This window comes from Ceratotherium simum, chromosome 29 (genome assembly GCF_057802395.1).
Source record: "Ceratotherium simum simum isolate JZ-2026a chromosome 29, ASM5780239v1, whole genome shotgun sequence".
NCBI lineage: Eukaryota > Metazoa > Chordata > Mammalia > Perissodactyla > Rhinocerotidae > Ceratotherium > Ceratotherium simum.
In genome coordinates this window covers 6,111,431-6,125,598 of record NC_141928.1, presented here as the reverse complement: position 1 = coordinate 6,125,598, position 14,168 = coordinate 6,111,431, and the positions used below count along the sequence as shown (strand labels likewise).

The 14,168-nt window shown below is 43.6% G+C and overlaps 1 protein-coding gene across 3 annotated transcripts in view; it reads left to right on the top strand.

Moving 5' to 3' along the window:
* The first annotated feature begins 2,111 nt into the window (after nt 1-2,111).
* Nucleotides 2,112-14,168, top strand: part of NUP214 (nucleoporin 214) — a 97,539-nt gene continuing 85,482 nt past the window's right edge. For all 3 annotated transcript variants that reach the window (XM_014781963.2, XM_087418911.1, XM_087418910.1), the window contains exons 1-9: nt 2,112-2,252; nt 4,509-4,704; nt 5,346-5,497; nt 6,348-6,546; nt 7,414-7,484; nt 9,079-9,142; nt 9,602-9,705; nt 11,523-11,629; nt 12,479-12,545. In XM_014781963.2, coding sequence (XP_014637449.2) covers nt 2,208-2,252; nt 4,509-4,704; nt 5,346-5,497; nt 6,348-6,546; nt 7,414-7,484; nt 9,079-9,142; nt 9,602-9,705; nt 11,523-11,629; nt 12,479-12,545 — 1,005 coding nt within the window. In that variant the 5' untranslated portion in view covers nt 2,112-2,207. The remainder of the gene's footprint in view (nt 2,253-4,508; nt 4,705-5,345; nt 5,498-6,347; nt 6,547-7,413; nt 7,485-9,078; nt 9,143-9,601; nt 9,706-11,522; nt 11,630-12,478; nt 12,546-14,168) is intronic.

Genomic DNA, 14,168 nt, shown 5'->3' with positions numbered 1-14,168 from the left:
AATCCTGGGGGCACCTAGCTAGGCCCCAGACTGGGCAAGAGTCTTGGAGAAGCCTTCGCAAAACCTTAAGTGGAAAGCTCTGGGGACTGTTGGAGGTTGGAGCTAGTGTGGGCTCCCTGCAGCTCCTTAGTGACCCATAATCAAGGGCCCAAGGAGCGGCCCTTACAGCAGCTTGAGGGTGTGGAGCCGGTAGAGGATGGGGAAATGGCCAGGTTGGGTTAATCTGCTGGTCTCAACCAGTTCAGGAGCAAGATTATTTGGCCATGACTGGCTGATCTTCAGCCTGAGGAGCTGCTTCAAATGCACAGGCCCAGCTGAAGTTTAAACCCCAGCAAAACATTCCTTCCTCTAAATGTAAAATTTCACCCCACCTCCTGCCCTCCCTTGGTGGTTTTTGTTTTTTCGCCTGAGATCCTTACATGAGCAACTGCCTGTCCCCACCCCTTCCCACTGCCTCTCCTCTCAGAGACCTTTGAGCAAGGTAAAGCCTTCCTTGACTACCCATCATAGTCGGTGTACCTGTTCCTCACTCAGGAGGGCAGAACCAACCAGGCTTATTTCAGCAGGTTCCACACTTTACAAGACTGCAGGAAGCCTCCTTAAGGGAGGAGAGCAAGTGAGTGTGTCCCCAGCTTCTGGAAAGGGCAGGAAAGAGAGTTCTCTCATTGGATGGGGGTGTCCTGGGAAACCTTATCAGTTCCCTTCACCATTTCTCGGAACTCAACCCCTGGAGGGAGTGGGTCTCAAGAGCGGTCCCTGGAAAGGGGGTCTGCATGTATTTCAGGTTGTGGCTATTGGCTCTAGGACTGTTCTCTGGCTAAGGGCTCAGCTTCTTAGAACTTCAGCTGTCTTCTTTCTGAAAGACCAAATCTAACTAATGTAACCAGCAACTTGGGGGCTGCCAAGTATGGCTTTGTCCCTGCAACTCAAAAGGAAGGAGTGTGTCGGGCAAGTTCAGGTGGATGCGGTATGTGTGTGCGTGTGAGTGTGTATGGTGCCGGATATCGTGTCTACAGACTGGAAATAAAACAGACAAACTTATCAATGTCTTCATTGGTGTATTTTGGGGATGGTTTGGGGCTCAGCAAATTCAGAAAAGCTATGTAATATAGTAACAGACCGAATGAATGTGTCCTGTGTGCTAGGCTCTCTTAAATGCTGAACTTCATTTACTCCTCACAACAACCCCATGAGCCAGGTTCTACTATGTCATCCTTGTTTTATAAATGAGAAGCAGGCTTGGAGCAGATGAGCAGTTTGCTGACAACCAAACAGTAAGTGGCAGAGCATGGAGCTGACTCACCGGCTCCAAGTTAAGAATCTTTGTCCTAGAGCATTTATAATATAATTCCACTACAAAAACCTCTACGTAGGACTGTCTAATAGTCATCAACCAGCAGATCCAGAGAAGCTGAATTCTCAGGCTGCCTCTGCTACTTTCTGACTAAGGGGCACTGGGGAATTTTCTTAACTTCTCTGGGCTTCCAGTTACTTCATCAATTAAACGGCAATGATGCCCCTAGGTGACTAGGATGTCTTGAAGATTACATAACACATCTGAAGTGTTCTGCGGTTTCCAGGGTCTTGCCCTGTAAATGATAACCTTGAAAGGAGTAAACAAGGCTGACCTTTGGTGCCTTTTAACCTCCCCTTTCAGCCTTCGTGCTTAGACACGTGGAGAGGCCCCACCCCGCCACCTTTCTGAACCTCTTTTCCTCCACACCCCCCTCCAAACCTCTCTCAAGAGCTGCCCCTGGAAATATCTGTCAAGTAGCGGGAACTATTAACCACCTACATCCCGGGGTTACTGTGAAGTCTCCAGCGAACAAACGGAGCTCTCGCGCCGGCGCCCGCTGCCCAATGAATGAAACCAACTCGAGGCGAGCCCGCGCTGAGCGCGAACGCGGGGGCGCCACGTGGACTCTCCCGGGCGCGAGCATGGGCCCTGGGGCCACGGCCCCTACTCGGCCGAGCCGGCCAATGGGAGGCGGCGGCCAGGATTGCGCGCGACTTCAGACGGGCCCCCAGCCTCCCTCCACCACGCGGCGGACGGAAGCGCGTGACGTCAGCACAGCGCGCCGGAAATGTGGGGTTCGCTGCGCGCCGCTAACGCCGAGGAAAGGAAGTTGGCCTCGGGGCGGTCTGGGCTGTGTGGGCAAGGCCGCGGGCGGTAGCGGCGGCTGATTCGACCAGCTGAGGGCGGCACGATGGGAGACGAGATGGATGCCATGATCCCCGAGCGGGAGATGAAGGTCAGAGACTGGCCGGGGCCTCCCTCCCTTGCTTAGTCGCGGCGTTGCCTTGGAGCCGCGCTGAACGGCGAAGCGCGGGTTCTGCCCCGCCTCCGGCTTGAACAGTTGCCGCGTTCAGAGTTGTCACCGGCGCGCCCCGGAGCACTCTGCCCCGCCGCCGGCGTGGAAGACCCCCCCGAACGCAGTTTCCCCGCCCCTTGCTGCTCTTGTGCGCGCCACTCGAGTTACCCTGGCTCCTGTCACGTGGTGGTCGGAGGAGTGGCGATAACTACCGTGTGTTGAGCGATTACTGTGTGCCAGGCACTGTGATTACCGTGTGGTGATCATCACAGCAACGCCACGAAGTAGTCGTTAATGTAGAGGAGCAAATGGGGCTCGGAAAGCAGCTTACTCAGAGTCACATTTGACAAGGCGGCTGAAATCCAGGGATGTCTTGTTTAAGAGCCTCTCTTCTTCACTCGCACGGTACCACCTCTGTAAGGTGGGCCAGGCTTGCCTAACACAGAGCTGGGGTTCGTCACCTGTCCTACAAAACCTTTGGTTAAGTGGAATAGGAGGACTGTTCTGGTGCTGGGAATCAGCCAAAAAAGAGGGTCAGGTGATCCAAATGATGGTTATAAACACCTGACAGGGAGTGAGTTGCAGGAAGATTTTAGGCGTTTGAACAAGAAATCACTGAAATGTGTTTCGGGTGGTAATCCATACCGTATTTAGAGCGGTGCTTCTCTCTTCCTTCTTGAGAATCACTGCGGGTGAGCCACCCAGTGAGAGTGTGGCGTTTTCCTCAGAGATGCCGGGGTGGAAGGAAAAAAAGGTTTTAAAACCACAGCCTTTGAGGATGATAGTCTGCCTTTGAGTTACTGATTATAACAGAAAGGAGAGCTCTGCTGTACCTCTTCGTCCCACTGGCTCTCTATGCCCGTGTGACTATGACCCAAATAGGAAATTGGGGATGATCAGGATGAGAATGACAAAGACTTAAAATTTTATTCTACTGTATGAAACCACAGTATGGTCTCACCTGGAAAGTGGTGTGAATTTCTGATCACCGTACTCAGGTGGAGTTAAGAAGGGTATTTCCTTTAATCTTTTAGCAAATATGTATTCAACATCGAATCCAAGGAAATTAGTATGTGGGGTATGTTAGGGGTCCTGTATGAAGCGCCATAAGTACAAAAATGGAGGCTGAGAAAAGCTCTCTTTGGCTTTTACAGTTTTGGAATGTAGGCAAAAGGGGATTCACATTTTTTTCACCAAAACTTTGACTTGAAGATAGGTTTGGAATTGAGGGAAAAAAAACTGTATATAGTACAACTTAACATAGTGATTGGTAAACCTAGGGAACTCTGTTACCGGGAGGTGGTACACACTGAAAATTGTCTTTGAAAGCATATAGGTAAGTTCATGGAAGACTAGGTGAGTCAGGCATTGACAGATCGGGGAAGGCTCCCAGGCCCTGAGGCCCTTGAAAATGGAAGGAAATGAAAACTGATAGTGGGTGGGGGTTGGAGGTGTGACAGTGGGTGTGGCAGAGGTGATGGCACACTTGTGGGAGGGAAGCGGTGTTGTGAGGTGAGGCTCTGCAGGTGGATGGGTCAGCCCCTTCCTGGCCTTATAGCCTGCCTGAAGGGTCTTGGACTTGTGTTTAGGTGTCTTTTAGCATCTAGGTATGTTTATAGGACTTGAACACCAAGACATTGACCATACATATCCTTTTCTGTGATGGATTTTTTTATCATTTGGTGCAGGTAAGCCTGTTCTTGGGATCTGGTTCTTTCTGTGGTCATTATTTCCATATATATATTTATTGAGGGCTGCACTGGAAGTTCCAGCTTACAGCAGAGTTGGAGAATGCTTTCAGTATTTAACAACAGTTTGTTAAGCATTACTGTGGGTCCTGAGCAATGCATACCATGAAATAGGACAAGATTATAAATAATAAAGTGCAGCTTGTGTGGTGGTTTAGGACAATAAGTTAACTAGGAATTCAGAAAAGATCAGTGTGAGCTGGATTAGTCAAGGAAGGCTTCATGAAAGAATTTTGAAAGTTTTATTTCATTCAATAAATACTAACAAGCAGTGTTGCCAGGCACCACACTATGCACAGGAAACTTAAAAATGATTGAGCCACACAGTCTTTGGCCTCAGGGTAGTATATCTTTTTGTTGTACTGGAATTGGGTCTACTGGAATATAATGACAGACATTTAATTTCCTGTTTTCCCTAAATTGGTCTTGTTTTGATCTCTCACAACAGGATTTTCAGTTTAGAGCACTGAAGAAGGTGAGAATCTTTGATTCCCCTGAGGAGTTGCCCAAAGAACGCTCAAGTCTGCTTGCTGTGTCCAACAAATACGGTCTGGTCTTTGCTGGTGGAGCCAGTGGGTTGCAGATTTTTCCTACTAAAAATCTCCTTATTCAAAATAAACCTGGAGACGATCCCAATAAGATAGGTAAGTTACTTGCTTTGTGTCGGTAGTAGAGAGAGGAGTGTGGTGAAGTGTGAATGTAGTTTCCTTCCCAAGAAAATCATTCCAGTATTAAAATTAAAACTGCTGTTAGTCCTAAGGTTGACCCCCAAGGAGAATAAGTTCCAGGTAGGATGCTGGAAGCCTTTCAGGGTGTTCTCTTTGGTCCTTTGTATTTCTCTTTCAGTGAGTTGTTCCTCTGAGCTCAGGGGGAAGAAGAATTTACCATTCTGCCATGCTTTTGTTTTCGCTCAGTTGAAGTTGGGTTCTGGCTCTCTAGGAGAAGGATTTTGTTGCATGGCTTTTTAATTGACACAACAGTCCCATCCAAACAAATGGGAATGTGTACTCTTTAGACCATTGTTGCAAAAATATGGGTACAGGACACTGTTTTCAACAAGGGCAGCAGCCACAGTTAGTTTCCCCAGGTCGTATGAGGAAGAGTCTCTGGGACGCTTAATGCATTATACACCTGTAAGAAAGCTGAGGTTTATCAGCGTAACTGGGTATCAGGATGTGGGCGTATGTTTATGTAGATACAAAACTTCGTAGTCCTTCATGAATGGGTTGTGACTTGTGCTTAGAACATTACATTTGCTACTTTGTCTTTTTTCATGTTCTCATAGTTGATAAAGTTCAAAGCTTGCTGGTTCCTATGAAATTCCCGATACATCACCTGGCGCTGAGCTGTGATAACCTCACACTGTCCGTGTGTATGATGTCCAGTGAATATGGTTCTATTATCGCTTTTTTTGATGTTCGCACATTCTCGAATGAGGTAAGCTACTGGCAAGCTGTAGGGCCAACATGGGACCTAAGAAGATCTCCACGTCTTGATTCATAACCTAGAAGTTCTTGGTTGACCCTTGAAGTCTTTTTCTAGATTAAAATATGGGTTTAAAAAAAGTCCTTAATTATAGAATCACAGATCTTTGAGATAGAAGAGACTTCAGGAAATTATTTCACAATACCACCTGCCCCAAGGTGTTACCGCTTCTCCTTTATATATGAGACAGCCAAAGCCCAGAGAGCCTTAGGGGACTTGTCCAAGGCAGTAGAGTTAATAGATAATGTCAGAAGTTCCTACGTCCTGGGTCTCTGGGCTCCTAGTAGTAGTCTTCCATTCCAAGCAGTTTGATAATGAAAATGTAGTCAATACTATTGTGTGTTCATACTGACTGTGTGCCAGGCCTGTGTTAGTGCTTTCCACACCTTGTCCTTGTTCATGCCTACCACGGCCTCACACAGTAGGTACTGCTGTCTTCACTTTAAAGGTGGAGAACGAGGCCCAAAGAATTTAAGTAACCGTCCAAGGGCCCAACACTATTAAGAAGCAGAGCCAAGATTTTAATCTAGTGTCTGCTCTTTATTGATTATTATACATTTGTGTATTTCCCTACTGGGAGTCCCTCCAAGTGTGCTAGAATAATTGATTACCTTTTTCAAAGTTATGTTGAAGTTGTAACAAATAGGTTGTTGTGTAGAACTCAATTTTATTTTCATGGTTATGGGGAAAAGTGTAATTTGAGAAAACTTACATATTCAATAATTTTCTTTGACTATTAAACGTCTCTGTGTATTTATTAATTTACTAATTTATTTTTGCTTCTGGGCATTTGTTTTAAAAGGCTAAGCAGCAGAAACGCCCATTTGCCTACCATAAGCTTTTGAAAGATGCAGGAGGCATGGTGATTGATATGAAGTGGAACCCCACTGTTCCCTCGATGGTGGCACTTTGTCTGGCCGATGGCAGCATCGCTGTCCTACAAGTCACAGAAACGGTGAAAGTGTGTGCGACTCTTCCTTCCACAGTAGCAGTAACGTCTGGTGGGTAATAAAGGCTTTCACTCTGTAACGTATAGTAATAGTGATCTATTTAAAAATTAATTTCTGGAAATAAAAGCAAATGGGGTTTTTTGATGTATTTGTTGCTGTTTGGTAGAAGTGGAGAGTATTAGTTAATGTCTTTGAAGCCAAACAGCATACATGCTTTAACTTGAATGTGCTTGGGTTTTCTGGAGAAAGAAATATTTTGGTACAGCTTGTTTAGAATTGTGTTTTTGAGAATAATTGTTTCTGCATCCAAAAGGATCGTACTCTGAACGACATTTGTCCCTTCGGGGGGAAAGCGTTAGAAATATCAAGTGGGAGCAAGAAAATGATTTCTTGATATTTGAAAACTCTCTATTCTCTTTGTCTTGTTTAAAACGGTAGAGTTTTCTGTACTTTCCAGCGTTCAGGGCAATACTCCAGTGAAAGAGCATTTTTTTTTTAGTGAGGAAGAGTGGCCCTGAGCTGACACCTGTTGCCAGTCTTCCTCTATTTTGTGTACGGGATGCCGCCACAGTGTGGCTTGATGAGCGGTGTGTAGGTCCACATCCGGGATCCGAACCCGGGAACCCTGGGCCCCCAGAGCGGAGTGCACGAGCTTAACCGCTGCATCACCAGGCCGGCCCCTGAAAGATCATTTTTAGCCGTTGATGCAGTGGTCCAGTGATAACGTCCTAATTGGCGTGTATTGTCAAAGTGATTTTTCTTTTTTTTTTTTACTTTGGCAAGTAGGAGTGATCGTACAGTGTTCCCTGGAGTGACGGGAACGAGAAGTGGTGATTATGTAGCTGTTTTGGTCCAGATCTCATTGATTTGCTCCATTTTCTTCGGTTTTTAATTGGTAGCCTTCTCTCCTTTGCTCAGTGTGCTGGAGCCCCAAAGGAAAGCAGCTGGCGGTGGGAAAGCAGAACGGAACTGTGGTCCAGTACCTTCCTGTAAGTGTTGCCTTGGACTTGAGAACCTTTCTTACTTAAGATACCCACTGTTTTGGGGGTGGTTTGGGAGTACCTTTGGTGTTTTTTCCTATTAAAATGTAGTTTATGCTCATTGCAACAAATTCATTAGTACACACATGAGCGCAGGAAAGAGTGAACTCTTCCCTTCTGTCCCATAGTCCTCCTCCTAGAGGCACCCTCTGAGTTCTGTTTTGTGGTAGCCTTCCAGACTTTTCTGGATACTTATGCAAATAGTCTATGTGTGGATACATTATTTTTGTTTTGCTTTTTAAATGGAATGTGATCATACTCTACACAAGGTTCCCCAGCTTGATATTCCCAATCCATTCCATAAAAAGAGAGCTTAAGGGGGAAAGAAGTTAGTGAAAGGCTAGTACTGTAATGCAGAATCACTCCAGGTTAAAGCCCAACTCCAGGTTGTTCGTCCTCTAGCTAAGTCCAGTTTAAAGGTACAGTTTCTCTGACTATAGGCAAGAGAGACAATGGGTGCTGCTACTGTTGCACACACACTCTGTCATCCTCTCCCTGTGGTCTTTCTGGGATGATATTCACAAATATTCTTCAATATAAATTGACAAAGGTTCTACATATGTCCAGTCAAGCCTGGATGGGAAGGAGGGTTTCACAGGCAATGCCGAGGCCTGTGTTGTGTATTCCTCCTCGAAAAACTGTTCTCTGCGGGGTGCAAAGGGGTGAATGTGGTGGTAGAGGTTTGAGGTTAAGGTTTTCTTATTTGTTATTGCAAAAAGTTATTAGGTGATGGGCCGGCCCCGTGGCTTAGCGGTTAAGTGCGCGCACTCCACTACTGGCGGCCCGGGTTCGGATCCCGGGCGTGCACCGACACACCACTTCTCCGGCCATGCTGAGGCCGCGTCCCACATACAGAAACTAGAAGGATGTGCAGCTATGACATACAACTATTTACTGGGGCTTTGGGGAAAAAAAAAAGAGGAGAATTGGCAATAGATGTTAGCTCAGAGCCGGTCTTCCTCAGCAAACAGGCGAGGATTAGCACGGATGTTAGCTCAGGGCTGATCTTCCTCACAAAAAAATAAATAAATAAATAAAACTGTTGGGGAAAAAAAGTTATTAGGTGAAATTTGGTACATATTCTTTTAGGGCGTTAGCCTGTAAAAAGATAACACAATTGGTTTAAAAAAAAGATTCACTGTTTGCCTTTTTGTTTTCTTTAACTTAATAGTATATTGGAGTTCTTTTTCCGACTCCTTACATATAGAGCTGCTTTATTCTTTCGAATGTCTGCATAGTTGTCCCTGTGTGAATGTGCCATAATTTACTTTTCTATTATTGATAGCTATCTGTATCAGTATGGTCGTTTTACTGCTATAAAGGGTATCGCGTTGAGCATCCTCATTATCTACATCCTAACACGTTCGTGTGAGTGTTTCTAAGGGCGAGTCCTAGAAGTGGTCCTTCACTCTTCTTTGTGTTCTGTCTCTCCTGGCTGGAGAGACGAGAGAGAGGTGGCTTCTGGGGGAACATATTGGATTTGACAGTTTCATTGTTTTAGGGATTATTTCATTTGACACTTTTTCTTTCAAATCTCTTTCAGACTTTGCAGGAAAAAAAAGTCATCCCTTGTCCTCCATTTTATGAGTCAGATCATCCTGTCAGAGGTAATACATCTGCTTTTCTTACTGGGCTGACCTCTAACGAGGTGCCGTCTGTATTAGACTTTTCATTCACGTGATGTACCTACACACCTGCTCAGGGAGGGTTGGTACCTTCTGTATGAATACTCTCAGTATTTCAGTTGGCTAATTAAGTCATTGTAACAATAATCCTCTGGTAGATGCCTGTGTCTCATGGTAAAGGACATTAAATGAGTCCTGACTTTTTATTAGGATTCTTCATAATTTGCCCTGATTATAATCCACCAGGAAAAAAAAAAACACTTTGGGATGAATTTGAGCTTCTCGAGTCTTTGTATCTGTGAATTATATTTAGTCAGTGAAATCTGGACCTTTGTTAAAGCTCTATAGTGCTTTGATGTTTTTATCCATAGGGTGTTAATTTTATAACGTACAGGGGTTATTCCAAACATGAGATGCTTTATTAGAGTGTGTGTCTTTCAGTTCTGGATGTGCTGTGGATCGGTACATATGTCTTCACGATAGTGTATGCTGCTGCAGATGGGACCTTGGAAACTTCCCCAGATGTGGTGATGGCTTTACTTCCAGTATGTATATGAAAGGGACATCTTTGTTCTTTGAGATTATAGAAGTCTTTTGATAAAGTTTGAGGCTTGGGCTTCAGTTTCATTTTGTTGCTGGCAGTGATGATACAACTTCAGATGTCAGGTTTCAGTGTTGCACCATGGGCCTGAGAACCAAAATTATGATGTCCACTGAAAGCATGTTCTATTGTTTAGTCATGAGGTGAAAAAATTGTAAAACTTGGCTTTTGCTTAAGCTATAAACTGTGAGTCTTGGTAGATGTTAACCTGATAAAGAAATTTTAGAAAAGCAGAACATATCTTGATTTTTAAAATTCTTTCGCTTATTCATCAGGTATTTATCAAATGCCTGCAGTGTGGTGGGCGCTGCTTTAAAGCTGCAAATACAGTGGTGAGCAAGGCAAAGTCCTTGCTTTTGTGGATCTTAATGTTCTATGAATGTGCTAGTCAATAAATAAGTGTAGGGTCAAGGAATGCTAAGGGCGATGGAGAAAATAAATCAGGGTAAGGGCTAGATGGTGGCCGGTGTGTGGTTTAGATTGGGTGGTCAAGGAAGGCCTCTGAGGAGTAGCCATCTGAGCTGAGAATGGAGTGAAGTGAGGGAGTGAGTCATTTTGAAGACAAGGAAGAACATTCATAAGATCTACAAAGTGTTAGGGAATTGCGTTTACAAAAACAAATGAGGCAGAGCTAATGTTTCTAAACCTGTATTTGCTTTCAAAGTCCAGAAAAACATTTAAAAATACATGTTAGCAGAAAGACCAAAAAAAATGCCATCTTTTAGAAGTCACTTTTAATCCTACCACTCAGAAATAACTTGATATTTTGGTATATGAATTTCCAGATTTTTTAAATACATAAATAAATTTCTAAATATAACAAACGTGGGAGTTACACTAGTTCTGTTTTGCAACCTTGTTTTACTTAGTAGTAAACTGCAAGCATCTTTCTATGTCAGTAAATCTGTATTTGTCTTTTGGATAGGTAATTTATTTAGCTCTTCTTCTACTGTTGAATACTCAGGTTGTTTTCAGTTTTCCCTTGTATTAAAGAATGCTGTGATACATTCTTTTATGTACTTTTTATATGATTATGTTTATTTTTTAGGGTAAATACCTAGAAGTGAATTTACTAAGTCAAGTGGTATATGCTTTTTTTGATAGGCTTTTGAAAACATTGCCAAAGTATCTTTTAGAGAAGTTGTATTAGTTTATATCCCTACCACCAGTGGACTAGCAGTTGCCCGTGTCAGTGTAGAGTGGTACCATTTTTAACTTTGCCAATCTGATATGTGAAAAACATGCGTTGTTTTTGTTTATTAATAACTCTTTTGGGTTCCTGATAAAATTGAATTTTAAAACTGTCTCTTGAGATGGCTTATTTCAAGATATTGTTAAGATTTTCTTATCCCCAGGGGTGATGTCAACACTAGCATTTATAGACTGCTACTTACGTTCCACGTACTGGGCTAGAAGCTTTATATGTGTCATTTCATTTCACACAACAGCCTTTGAAGTAGGTTTGGTAGACCCATTAGACGTGAGAAAACTGAGTATCAGAGAGGTTGAGTAATCTGTCCATGCTTATCCCACGGCCAGAAAGTGACAGAGCAGTTTGAATGCAGTTTGGTCAGTGGCCGACGTTTCTGTTCCTTGTACTACTTAACGCTGACTCTATGTCATGTCTGTATATTTGGACATAGAGTTTTGACTGAATTTTCTCATAAAACTTAAATGGTTTTGTCTTTTGAGATCCTTAACTGTGTAGGATTAAAGAAAAATCGCATATGAGATTTTTTTTTCTCATTCTGTTCATTGTAGAAAAAAGAAGAAAAGCACCCAGAGGTATTTGTGAACTTTATGGAGCCCTGCTACGGCAGCTGCACGGAGAGACAGCATCATTACTACCTCAGTTACATTGAAGAATGGTGAGCTGAGTACCAGGAAGGAGATCTCTGCTCTCACTGTCCAGTTGCACCTGAGTCACTTTGTTCCCACTTTGAAATTTTTTCTGTGAGAGAGGAAGATAGAGGCCCTGAACATATTTTCAGCTGATGCTAGATGATGCTTTTATAACTACTACTACTACTTTTTTTTTTTTTTATTGAGGTCACTTTGGTTTATAGCATTATATAAATTTCAAGTATACATCATTGTATTTCAACTTCTGTATAGACTGCATCGTGTTCACCACCAAAAGTCCAGTTGCCGTCCGTGGCTATGCACAGGTCCCTTTATCCCTTTCGCCGTCTCCCACCCACTTCCCCTCTGGTAACCACCTATCTGTTCTCTGATAACTACTACTTCTATTTTCCCAGTCTTGAATTATTTAGATCAAGTACTTACCCATTTTCTCAATAACCCCAGTGACGACATGAAAATACTGATGTTTAAGGAACATATTAAAAGTTTTCCCTCTGAGAGCAAAAGTTTCCCTTTGAAAGATAGATTACCTGAAGTAAAGCTTCTGTTCCTCTAACTAGATGATTCTGCTACAGGGTGGTATGTTTATTGGAAATTCCAACTTGATTCTGTTGTGTCTCTCCTTTGTCTTAAGTAGGTAGGCAGTCGGCTGAGTCTCTAGGACTGTATCCTGTAAACTAAAAAGTTAAGCTTTATATCTAAAAGCTTCTCACCTTTCTTCAACCATAGAGAAAACTTTGCCTTCCTCCTTGACATCTCGAGGAAATCCTCATAGATGTTACCACAGACTCAAGTCATGTTAGAACTGTTGCTGTGTTTGAATTTAATGAATCTTCTGGTTTTATTCTTTGAAGGGATTTAGTGCTGGCAGTATCTGCAGCTTCAACAGAAGTTAGTATCCTTGCTCGACAAAGTGACCAGGTAAATTTCTCTCTTTTGTCATGTTTGTGTGATACTTTTCTGAGAAAGATTTTGGAGGGAGTAAACTATGTGGTTAAGATTTAAATGAGGTCACTTCTCTTTTAATGAGCTCCTGGATGAGAGCAAAGATTAAATGACAAAGAGCCTTCGGCCGAATGGCTTGGATATTGCGTGGGACAAACACGGGTGTCAGATTTAGCAGTTCCCTCAGTGTCATGAAAAACCCTTCTCTTCTGTTAGGGTCCGTCCATGGTCTGTGGAAACATGCTGTGTGATCCGCCTCTGACAGGAGTATGCCTGGATGTATAGGGGGTTTTTCTGCCTTGTTCTGTTTTACTGTCTTTATTTTCTTCCTGTTACTTGAAGCTGCCCCTTCTGTTCAGTCAGCTATAATCCATTATGGAAGAGAACCATGCAGATCATACCAAGTTGTGACTCATCAGAAATACTTTCTGTTTGACTTTGAAAAACCACCAGAAAGCTGAACGCACCTTTGTGTGTAAACACCCGCTTCCCTTCTGTCGCTTTGTCCTGCTTGCAGGCAGCAGGGGGGCTGAGGTAGTCGAGGCAAGCCGTCCTCAGCCATCCTAAACCGACGTAGATGATGCAGTGACTACAGAGGAGACGCAATGGAAGGGAAACTCTTCTTTTTAAAATTCTGCCTTGAGTTTAAAAATGTTCTGTGCAGTACACAGACACTTATACCTCTTCAACCGTTCCACATTTATCCGTCATTCTCTGAGTGGCAGAGTGGCCCACTATAAGTGCATGGCTCTCATAGTGTGTAGGGTGGGCCACTTTGGGGTCACAGGCCAGAGTTCAGTGCACTTTGCTGCTCTTGGATTGACTTCAGTAACAATTTCCTAATAGCACAAATATTTTAGGTATTCATGCATTACAAATATACTTTTATTTTTGCTTTTTATCAAGATAATTGATGTTTATAGTTAAAAAATCAAATAGTAGGGGCCGGCCTGGTGGTGTAGTGGTTAAGTTCACCCGCTCCGGTTTGGCCGCCTGGGGTTCGCAGGTTCGGATCCCAGGCGTGAACCTGCGCACTGCTCATCAAGCCGTGCTGTGGCGGGTGTCCCATATACAAAATAGAGGAAGATGGGCACAGACGTTAGCTCAGGGCTAATCTTCCTCAGCAAAAAGAGGAGGATTGGCAACAGATGTTAGCTCAGGGCTGATCTTCCTCACCAAAAAAAAAGGTAGAGAAGGGCTTATAAATGAAAAAATCTCCCCTGCCCACCCTGTCCTGATCCAGAGCTGATCTCTTAAGGGGACCATTTTTACCTTGTAAACTTTTTCTTTTAATGGTTACCTCCTTATCCCTAAATAAGAATCCACTTCATCACTTGTTATTGGTTATTAATTTCAGACCTTATTGCTTTTATGAGGATTTAGCTCACATATGGCCTTCAGATCCCCCTCCTTCCTCTCGGTTGGGCTATAGCACTGTTTTAGTTTCTTCTATTGGTTACCTTGGTAACTTTAAGTAATGTTTTTTACCTTCAGTTCTTATGGTGTCACTATATACAGTATCTCTGGATCTTCCAATTCGTGAGAGGAATGTCTTAGCAACCCCATCCCTGCCCGTAGCACACCTGCCCCACTCCTGCC